Here is a 10,411-nt window from a genome sequence, read left to right on the forward strand (position 1 = left end):
TAACTTTTTTATCACCACTAGTAATTAATATTATATATATTATATTATTATTATGATATTGCTATTATTATCAGTTTTTATCACAAGTTTTAAAGTATTATTATTATTAATAATAACAGTAATTGCTGCCATAATAATTATGCTTCATCCAGTCAACAGGCAGAAGTAAATAACCACAAGCTGAGAGAGAGAGAGAGAGAGGGTGAGGTTTTGAAAGAAAAATGAAGTCATGGATTGTTACAATTAAGTCAAAGATTGGTTGCATATGATCCTAAAACAGTGTCACTTGATTCCACAGAGGAAGAATACATCAGTTTAAGGAACTGCTTCAACTCTTGAGGACGAAAGACTTCGTGTAGTCCATGAGACTCTGAGGCTATCACACTGGCCAGCTCAAAACACTACGAAATGTAGATGATGATAATAATAATAATAATAATAATAATAATAATAATTGTTACTGTTCTAGTTGTTATTATGGGGCATCCTTTAAATAATGGACAATTTAGACAAGTAGTTGTTTTGCCCATTGATAAAGGTCAATGAGGTACAGACTAATGTACTTATAACTAATCATAGAGTGAGTAAGAGCTACAGTAGCTGTGTATAATGTACTTATAACTGATCACATAAAGGAGTGAGTAAGAGCTACAGTAGCTGTGTATAATGTACTTATAACTGATCACATAAAGGAGTGGGTAAGAGCTACAGTAGCTGTGTATAATGTACTTATAACTGATCACATAAAGGAGTGAGTAAGAGCTACAGTAGCTGTGTATAATGTCTTGTACTATGATCATGTACAGTGTCTATGGGCTATCATCAGGTAGAAGACAACAAGTCAAATTGCAATGATATTCATTTGCTAAGAAGGAATATTCATGGCTGAACTTTAATGAAATATGAAGGAAACACCTCATGAAAATACTTATATACATACAGTGGATACACAGGTGCAGTGACACACCCACTCACTCATTCTCAGGTATCCAGTGATTAGAATCATTGGCAGGATGTTTATTTTGGGAGACACACCACACCACACTACACAAGTACACACACACACACACACACAGATAATTATACATAATTCCTGTACATACTGTACACAGTTCATAATAATACTGAAAGTTACCACAACTATTTTCAATAACAAATGACATACACTGATTGATAAATACTGAACTTCCCTCATTATAAATGTAGCAAACAGCATACGTGTACAATAACAAGATCAATTATGACCATTTTAAAATAGCCAATTTTTGAAAAATACCCAAGGCTATAGCCCATGGATTTTTCCAAAAAATGGCTCCAAAATCACCCCAAATTTTTATTACATTTTCTGATACATATTAATGTCCTTGTGCTGTGTAGAAAGTTTGAGCTGATTCCGACTTCAATTTTTAAAGTTACAGCCATTTTAAGAAAACGTCAAAATTCTGAAAAATACCCAAGGCTATAGCCCATGGATTTTTCCAAAAAAATGACTCCAAAATCACTCCAAATTTTTATTACGTTTTCTGATACACATTGATGCCTTTATGCTGTGTAGCAAGTTTGAGCTGATTCCAACTTCAATTTTTCAAGTTACGGCCATTTTAAGAAAACGTCAAAATTCTAAAAAATACCCAAGGCTATAGCCCATGGATTTTTCCAAAAAAATGGCTCCAAAATCACTCCAAATTTTTATTACGTTTTCTGATACACATTGATGCCTTTATGCTGTGTAGCAAGTTTGAGCTGATTCCGACTTCAATTTTTCAAGTTACGGCCATTTTAAGAAAACGTCAAAATTCTAAAAAATACCCAAGGCTATAGCCCATGGATTTTTCCAAAAAAATGGCTCCAAAATCACTCCAAATTTTTATTACGTTTTCTGATACACATTGATGCCTTTATGCTGTGTAGCAAGTTTGAGCTGATTCCGACTTCAATTTTTCAAGTTACGGCCATTTTAAGAAAACGTCAAAATTCTGAAAAATACCCAAGGCTATAGCCCATGGATTTTTCCAAAAAATGGCTCCAAAATCACCCCAAATTTTTATTACATTTTCTGATACATATTGACGTCCTTATGCTGTGTAACAAGTTTGAGGTGATTCCGACTTGAATTTTTCAAGTTACGGCCATTTTAAGAAAACGTCAAAATTCTAAAAAATACCCAAGGCTATAGTCCATGGTTTTTTCCAAAAAATGGCTCCAAAATCACCCCAAATTTTTATTACATTTTCTGATACATATTGACGTCCTTATGCTGTGTAACAAGTTTGAGGTGATTCCGACTTGAATTTTTCAAGTTACGGCCATTTTAAGAAAACGTCAAAATTCTGAAAAATACCCAAGGCTATAGCCCATGGATTTTTCCAAAAAAATGGCTCCAAAATCACTCCAAATTTTTATTACGTTTTCTGATACACATTGATGCCTTTATGCTGTGTAGCAAGTTTGAGCTGATTCCGACTTCAATTTTTCAAGTTACAGCCATTTTAAGAAAACGTCAAAATTCTAAAAAATACCCAAGGCTATAGCCCATGGATTTTTCCAAAAAAATGGCTCCAAAATCACTCCAAATTTTTATTACGTTTTCTGATACACATTGATGCCTTTATGCTGTGTAGCAAGTTTGAGCTAATTCCGACTTCAATTTTTCAAGTTACGGCCATTTTAAGAAAACGTCAAAATTCTGAAAAATATCCAAGGCTATAGCCCATGGTTTTTTCCAAAAAATGGCTCCAAAATCACCCCAAATTTTTATTACATTTTCTGATACACATTGATGCCTTTATGCTGTGTAGCAAGTTTGAGCTGATTCCGAATTCAATTTTTCAAGTTACGGCCATTTTAAGAAAACGTCAAAATTCTGAAAAATACCCAAGGCTATAGCCCATGGTTTTTTCCAAAAAATGGCTCCGAAATCACCCCAAATTTTTATTACATTTTAAATATTATTTAACTAACGTCTTTATAGTTCTGCGATGAATGAAGAACTGAATGCAACAGGAAACAAAGTCTTGGTATACAAATCTCTCTTAATCTTTTCATCTGCTGGACACGATTAGATTCATCAGGATCAGCATCCTAATAATAATAATAATAATAATAATAATAATAATAATAATAATAATAATAATATTAATGATGATGATAATAATCAACTTACATCAGCAGAGGTGACATTGCTCATCCATCCTCCCTTGACAAACATTAGTACATTGTAAACTTGAGATTTGACTTCCTGCAAGTAAACAAAGTGAAGGTGTGTGTGTGTAATAGCAGCTCAGGAACATACAGACACAAGTGATGTGAGCTTCATGGTCCATTGCTCTAACTCTATCTGAGAGAGGGGGAGAGAGAGAGGGGGTGGGGGTAAAGAAGAAACACACTGACAACTTTACTTGATGTTTTTCAGATTGTCTATCAAATGCGACCTGCTCCATAAACCCACCAGTCCCTCCATTAGAAGGACTCACCTACACAATATACAATGTATTAATAATACATTGTATGATTGCTGATCTCATTAAACACATTAACTATAATTAATCTTCTCTCCCCCTCCCCCTCCCTTACAGGTCTTGAGAGATGAAAGTGCTCAAACCACAAATTAAAAAATTTAATTGCTTTCTACAAATAAATTAACAATAATAATAAAACTGCACATCTTCAGGAACAGACTAACAAGATAAGCTTCAATACTGACATACTCATGAATGTCACTCATTAGTCTGTGAGAGAGAGGGCTGGATCCATTCTAAATATAGAACAAGAATATATCATTGGAATGAAGTTAAGCTATTAATAGTAACATTACTAGTGTTACTATTAATAGTAACAGCACTAATTTACCACACTACATTAATTAATAAAGAATATGGTAATATTACTGAAAGGGGGCGGGGTCTAGTGTTACGAGTATCATCTTCTCATTGCCCTTTCTCTCTCTACCTTAGCGCTCCAGTTACGAGTGATGACAGTCACTGTGTCTGACGGAATCTTCTGGAACACTTCATCAGCTCCTCTGTACTTATTGACAGCTGCAGGTTAATGAAGGTTATTGGTAAATGTATAGGTATGGGTGTGGCTACCCAAGAACTCTCTGATGAGAGCGTTGGACTGACGTAAAGCTTCATCTCGATGAACCTCTTCATAAAACAACCAGTCCAAGACATCAATCTTCTTACGATCACTCTGAACAGAGAGAGAGAGAATAAATAAATATTAATAGTACTTACTTCACTGATTCCAGGGTCATGAGCAAGATCCATTGGGAAAGGTACCACATCCTAAGAACATGAAATAATAATAACCACACCCACCCACCCACTGTATATCAGGTACCTCTTGAAGGAGTTGTGTTGTTGTAACGACTTGTTTTGTGATGGAGGCAACATCTAAACCTAATGAAAGAGGAGGAGGCCATTGTTTAGGAGCCCTAGCTCTCATTATCTAATGTCCATTACCACACTCCCTAGCTAATTCAAGACACTTCTTCTGTTGCAACGGCTCAGTAGTACCTAATAATAATAATAACAACAACAACAACAATAACAACAACAACAACAACAATAATAACAACAATAAATAGACTAACTTTCAAGTAGAGAGGAGTAAGCAGTTACCTGACGATCAGGTGGTAGGTAGGAGCAGTAAAGGGCCACAAGGTCCGTGAGGTGATGAGATACGAGGGTCTGCATGGTGGTGAGGATCATGTGACCAATAGTCACCTGATCACTTACTTTAATAAAAGCCTCCAGTATATCATTACACTTGCTTTCCTAAAGAGAGAGAGAGAGAGTTAGTTCATTATCAATACTTTAATTATTTACGTGATATGAGGAATGAACTGCTTTCACAAACAACACCAAATGAGCCTGAAATAAAGAAACTGAAAGTATTATCAAATATGGCAATCAAGAAACACAAACAACGACTGGAAACAGACCAACCACATAAGAGTACATTACTACAATGCAGTATCAGTACTTATCTGTTACCATGAATCTCAGTAAGTGAGAATGAGTTTGTGAAGTGTTCTTCAGCCATTCGTGCATATCATCAACCAGCCCTGCATTAATTAATTAATCCATAGCCACACCCATTCATTAACTCACCGTCAAGGGATCCCAGTATGATGTGTTTCTGTGCTTTATGATAGCAGCTGGTACACTGTCTACGAATCTTATGAGAGGGTGTGGCCTCAATCTCTTGGAATATCAATTCCGGTACAAGTCTACAAATAATAAAAATGGTTTCTTGGGAAGCCACGCCCATGCCCTTACATGGTCTTCCAATAATCTTGAGGCATTTCAATGATAACAGTGTCATCAGACGGATATCTGTTGGATACTAGTAACTTCTAAATATTTTAAAAGTTAAAAGGTTTCTCTTCCAGTTTGGTCTAACTTGTTCAACACGAACGTCTACCATGACCTTAAAATACGCCCACACATAATCATACCAGTTCTGACAGACTGGGAGGAGCTAGAGAGAGAGAGAGAGGGGGGAGAGAGAGAAGGGGGAGTACATGAACATAAAGAGACAGGTAGTGGAGGAGAGACGGACTATTAACTCACGTGAGATATGTTACCGCTAAGAGCAGCATAAAGAGCTTTTTCATGATCGCAATATGACGACTATAAAAAAATAATAATTAATGACAATTCTTGGAAAAACCACTTCTTTGTATTCATAAGATTGTTTGGTGTCACTGCATGCCAATAGTAGCGAGGTCACTTACACTTTTAACAAGTTCCCAGCAGGAGCTCTTCCATAAGGTACGACCAAGATTACCTTCAACCTCCTCCAACTCACTGTCTATACCTGAAGGAGGAGAGAGAGAGAGAGAGGGAGAGGAATTAAAGTTATTATAATATTGTCGTTCACCTTTCAACAGGTTGGGGTCATGATAGAGTTTCCAGCCGTCAAGAGTAGCTGACTTCCATGACTGACCGCAATGAAGACACAATTCTTGAGCCTCAAATGAAACAGTAACTAATCGATACCCTCCCTCCCTCTTCAACCTCTCACCTTGTTAATGTCTCCTGCCCTAACACACTCAAACAGGTGCTTAGCAAGTGAAGCTTCATCTTTCTACATTAATAGCCAGAGAAAAAGGATTACTGACTAAAACTAGCTCCTTCTCACCTCATCCAAGTCAGAGAGATGCCTCTTCTGTCTTGAGGGACCATCAGGATCCAGCTCAGTTACAATGTGCTCCGTGTTAAGATTGTGTTGAACATCATGTAACGTGCTCTCCCTATCAAATACAATGGACAATACGTACCACTTGTACAGGTACAGGTACAATGTATTGATCTTACCAGCTCACTGAGTCAGTATAGTATTTCACTTTTGCTGGGAAATTGCTGAGTTGGCGACTAGCAATATCCTCCAACCAATCAACTACAATCTGTGGATCACGTGATTTATGACACTCCCCCTGTTACCATGGAAACTCACCTGAGCCTGTCGTATGAACTTGTCAGACGAATAAAAGTCTTCAATGATTGACTTGTCAGTCCTTGGAAGAAGCTGTTAGTAAATAAAATTAATAATATCCACCATAATATCAAGTTAGTTTAGACATAGTCTCTATATAATGGACACTTTGGGGCAAGAAAGTGTCTCTGTTATACAGAGGTGTCCTTTATGTGGAGGTTATTTTATACAGTAAGGAATGTAATTGGTACACTAGGTGCTGTCCGTTAAATGGAGGTGTACGCTATAGAGAGTATCCATTAAGAGAGACTATACTGTACCTCTCTCTCTATCATATCTTCTTCTTCTTCTTCAGAGGAGGAGAGGCGGTCGGAGTAGAGCCCTCTCATTAGCTGCCAAGTGTCCCGTTCCAGCTGCAACTCACGGAGTACATCCTTAACACTGAGGGGAGGGGAGGGGAGGGGGTGGGAGGGTTAATAATATATACATAAACTCACTTGGTTGGGTTTTCAAGGGATTTCAAGTGATCAATTTGGAAAGCACAAGTCTGAGAGAGAGAGAGAGAGAGAGAGAGAGAGAGAGAGAGAGAGAGAGAGAGAGAGAGAGAGAGAGAGAGAGAGAGAGAGAGAGAGAGAGAGAGAGAGAGAGAGAGAGAGAGAGAGAGAGAGAGAGAGAGAGAGGGAGGGAGAGAGAGATGGCAGGAGTATAAAGATGTCAGTATTTACTTGTTCCATTCCCTCCAATAGCTCCAGTAATTGTGCTGGACTGTTCTTCTCTTGAAGGTGGTTGTGGAATGTAGCCATTAGTTCCAAACCAACTGAAAGGGAACATACAATGTACTAGCTCTTGCTCTCTCTCTCACTCCACCTTGAAGCATTGGGTGGTTGGGGTAGGTCTTCTCATTTAGTTTAAGAGGAGGAGAGGAAAGAGACTGATCTAATGACAGCTGGAAACTTGACTGATCCTCAATCTGTGAAAACTACACAAAAATAATCATTAAAATGCCCCAGTTATTAATCAACCCCTCCCCCTCTCTTACCAGTCCGGTATTATTAGTATCATTGGTCCTAGGACGTGGTGTGATTGGTGTTGCTGATAGTTCCATACGTCTTAACACACCTGATTCATTCATCAGACTCAGTGTTACCTAATACAATGTACAGTACCAGTGGGTGAGTGGGCGTGTACTTACGTTTGGTGACCTCACAGAAGTCTCTAGTGTTGGCAGGTGGCTCCTAGAGGCTAGGGGTGTGGTCACAGGTGAAGCTCCGCCCAATACAGAGTCTAACGTCCTCAAAGCTGAGGAAAACACAAATACTTTAATAGCAATACACAACACTTTCCTTCTATGTCAAAACCAAGGAGCCATTAAGAATTAAAAATACAGGTACATGTACATGTTATTAATGTATTGAGCCTCCCATTATACATGAATTAATATTACAATATTCCACACAGGTATTAATATACATACAGGTATTAATTCTTTCCGGTGCATCATCAGTTCTGGTTCTCCTTTGCAATACAGTGGATCTCAGAGCTCCTACTGGTCTAGCGACTGCTGGACTGGGCACATGCTGACTAAACACTCCTTCTGATAGAAACTGCCACCTGGAGAGGAGGTGAAACAAATGAAGAGAGAGAGAGGGGGGAGGCTGACCTGTTCGTGGTAGAAGAAACGCTAGTACTGTCAGGCTCTTGATCAACCTCTTCCATGTGGAGGACTCAGGACTATTAAAATGGAGATTATTTGGGCGTGGTTAAAATGAGCCACGCCTCCTTGCATTGCAATTGTTTTAAAAAGATGACAATAAAAAATATATTATTATACTATATCTAAAAAATAATATTGGTCTCTGCAAATTTTAAAAAATTTATAGTTTATTTCAATCCAATAAGTTCCATAAATTTATCCACCTGCTCATCGAGCCACTGTCTGTGGACAAACTGAAGGAGATCTTGAGGAAGTTTGGAGAAACCAACCTTACAGCCTAACATAGCGCCACACACGGCTCCATTGCTATAGAAAACAACAAAAATCATTAAAAACCAGTAACAAACATTGTCCCTGTTGGATCTAGAGGGAATTTAGGAGACTTTTAGTCTCTCATATTTGCATGATCTATACTGGCTAAAGTCTAGCTGTCATTTTTAGTTAGACTGGTCTCCCAAAATTAAAAAAAGATGTAGTGTCAGTTTGTGAAATGATAAATATCTCACGTGTCTGCGTCTCCAGCCTCCATTATCAGTTCCATTATGAATTTACGAAAGTCAGTCCCAGTTCGAAGACCAAGGAATCCAGACCCAAGAGCTTTGAAGGTATAACCTATCGCCTTCTGCTCATCCAGTTTAAGCGCTTTGAGGTTCTTAGCATTAATGTGGTCCTGGAACTCTTTCTCCTGTGCCTTCAACTCAATGTGCTTGATACCAGCCTGCAAGTGGAATAGTAAGACAATGGAGTTACTAAAAGAATGATGATTGCTTACTTTTGTTGATTCTTCAATTAGAGCCTTCATTTGATCCTTCTTGCTTAAGTCATAGCGTCCTTGCAACATGAGTGCTATCTGTGGATACACAACAATAGGCGGTGCAGTATTAAAAGAGCACATAAGGAATGCATGCATCAGGAAAAAAATTTAAAATAAAGAATTCTCTTCTTTTCATTTTTGGCAAAATTTGCCCAAAGTCTCTGTACTACAAAGTATGTAACTTTAAAAATTCATAAAAATCCAATATTGATCAGAATCAGCTCAAACTTTCAACATAAGTACATGTACATGTATCAGTTTATGGTATTACTCACAGCAGTTGTCATTGCGACACAGCTGGCAGTGCATCTTGGATCAGCATGAGTAACACGAGAAATGGCACAAGTATTGGAGACCACTCTTTCTAAATCTAGAGTAAATCATAATAATATTATTAATTAATATTCATTGACGCTTTACCGTTAAAATGAAGTACCCCAAGTATAGAGGTACGCATAACGGCTCCATTAGCAGCTAAATATCTCCTAAAAGTATCAAATGAAATATTATTATTATTATTATTATTATTATTATTATTATTATTATTATTATTATTATTATTATCATTATTATTATTATTATTATTATTATTATTATTATTTGTTTTTTACCCAGAGCTTTCCCATACATCTCTAGCAGCTGCGTGTGGATCAGTTAGTATCAAAGGATGATGCAAAACTTTGGATACTGTCATTCCGATACCAAATCCACCTGCATGTGTTAATTATTTATATAATATTTAAATTATTATGTCAAATTTTAAAGGTACCACTCACTGACCTGGGTCTCCCAGCTCAGGGAAGCCCTTCAGCATCCAGTCCCTCAGTCTTCTAGCGAAATCCTTCTCATCCACTATACCATTGTTCTCAACAACACTCAACAGGATGAGCAGCATCTGTGGACAGAACAGTAACAAGGAAATACCCTCTCCCTCCCTCTCATACTTGATCAGTATCATCAGTCCAGTCTCCCTGGTCCCACCTATTGTATTTAATTATATTTCATGTACAAAGTGTCTCTTCTTTCCTCCGTTACCTTGAGCGGTGAAAGTCCGGGACTATATCTTTATAACCTGATGGTCCTTTAGCTCCATAAGTACCCTTAGCTTGCTCCTTTGTCATGAACTCTGTAGCAAGACCTAAAGAAAAGTGACTCCTATTAGCCTTTCCTTCCTCTCTTTTACACACCTATGGCGTCCCCTATTGCGTGTCCATATATAACTCCTTTGATCTTGTCGACCAGTTCATCTCTTGTGAGTTTAGTCCAGCTCTCTTGAACAACGTGAGGTGGCGGGCCTGTCTCTGTAGCAGCTGGAGGGTTTGATGAAGAAGATTCTTCCTCAGTCTTGCTGTCTGATTTCACTGTCTCTTCTGCCTTAGGAGGATCAGTCTCACTGGTCACTGATGAAGGATCCATGATAGTCAAAGATAGTGCAATGTCAC

General features: G+C 37.8%; 2 protein-coding genes across 3 annotated transcripts; both read right to left on the reverse strand.

The window, feature by feature from the left end:
* Nucleotides 1–87: 87 nt before the first annotated feature.
* On the reverse strand, nt 88–8,217 carry LOC100641753 (nuclear pore complex protein Nup107-like). 2 transcript variants are annotated; one of them, XM_019993860.1, is made up of 34 exons: nt 8,102–8,206; nt 7,916–8,052; nt 7,634–7,740; nt 7,481–7,588; nt 7,309–7,420; nt 7,167–7,258; nt 6,939–6,988; nt 6,762–6,882; nt 6,463–6,534; nt 6,324–6,412; nt 6,148–6,259; nt 6,031–6,093; nt 5,887–5,977; nt 5,741–5,823; nt 5,577–5,636; nt 5,407–5,484; nt 5,283–5,359; nt 5,115–5,233; nt 4,998–5,068; nt 4,830–4,874; nt 4,740–4,778; nt 4,595–4,691; nt 4,464–4,517; nt 4,342–4,400; nt 4,236–4,286; nt 4,089–4,191; nt 3,949–4,037; nt 3,683–3,754; nt 3,574–3,627; nt 3,399–3,473; nt 3,293–3,337; nt 3,164–3,238; nt 2,962–3,081; nt 88–401 (listed from the first exon to the last, which is right to left on the reverse strand). In XM_019993860.1, the coding sequence occupies exons 1-34, from the start codon at nt 8,155–8,157 to the stop codon at nt 249–251; spliced, it is 2,829 nt and encodes a 942-aa protein (XP_019849419.1). In that variant the 5' UTR covers nt 8,158–8,206; the 3' UTR covers nt 88–248. The 2 variants fall into 2 exon arrangements, with proteins under 2 accessions (XP_019849419.1, XP_019849420.1); XM_019993861.1 differs by lacking the exons at nt 88–401; nt 2,962–3,081 and having other exon boundaries at nt 3,223–3,238; nt 3,293–3,333; nt 8,102–8,217.
* A 9-nt stretch (nt 8,218–8,226) lies between these two features.
* Nucleotides 8,227–10,403, reverse strand: LOC100641880 (ADP-ribosyl-[dinitrogen reductase] glycohydrolase-like). The gene is made up of 10 exons (XM_011412282.2): nt 10,157–10,403; nt 10,005–10,107; nt 9,914–9,950; nt 9,750–9,864; nt 9,581–9,680; nt 9,390–9,454; nt 9,245–9,339; nt 8,928–9,005; nt 8,662–8,873; nt 8,227–8,461 (listed from the first exon to the last, which is right to left on the reverse strand). Exons 1-10 carry the CDS (start codon nt 10,383–10,385, stop codon nt 8,323–8,325), a joined length of 1,173 nt encoding a protein of 390 aa, XP_011410584.2. The 5' UTR covers nt 10,386–10,403; the 3' UTR covers nt 8,227–8,322.
* Nucleotides 10,404–10,411: the final 8 nt, after the last annotated feature.

The sequence above is a fragment of the Amphimedon queenslandica genome, unplaced genomic scaffold (genome assembly GCF_000090795.2).
Source record: "Amphimedon queenslandica unplaced genomic scaffold, v1.1 AMPQUscaffold_13487, whole genome shotgun sequence".
Lineage (NCBI taxonomy): Eukaryota > Metazoa > Porifera > Demospongiae > Haplosclerida > Niphatidae > Amphimedon > Amphimedon queenslandica.

Coding starts and splice junctions, on each gene's coding strand:
- LOC100641880 (XM_011412282.2), bottom strand. CDS start 10,385: ATGGATCCTTCATCAGTGACCAGTGAGACTGATCCTCCTAAGGCAGAA. Junction 10,108..10,156: donor CGCAATAGGGGACGCCATAG/GTGTGTAAAAGA, acceptor ACTTTTCTTTAG/GTCTTGCTACAGAGTTCATG. Junction 9,455..9,580: donor GATGTATGGGAAAGCTCTGG/GTAAAAAACAAA, acceptor TGATACTTTTAG/GAGATATTTAGCTGCTAATG.
- LOC100641753 (XM_019993860.1), bottom strand. CDS start 8,157: ATGGAAGAGGTTGATCAAGAGCCTGACAGTACTAGCGTTTCTTCTACC. Junction 5,360..5,406: donor TAGACGTTCGTGTTGAACAA/GTTAGACCAAAC, acceptor TAAAATATTTAG/AAGTTACTAGTATCCAACAG. Junction 4,192..4,235: donor ATGACCCTGGAATCAGTGAA/GTAAGTACTATT, acceptor CTCTCTGTTCAG/AGTGATCGTAAGAAGATTGA.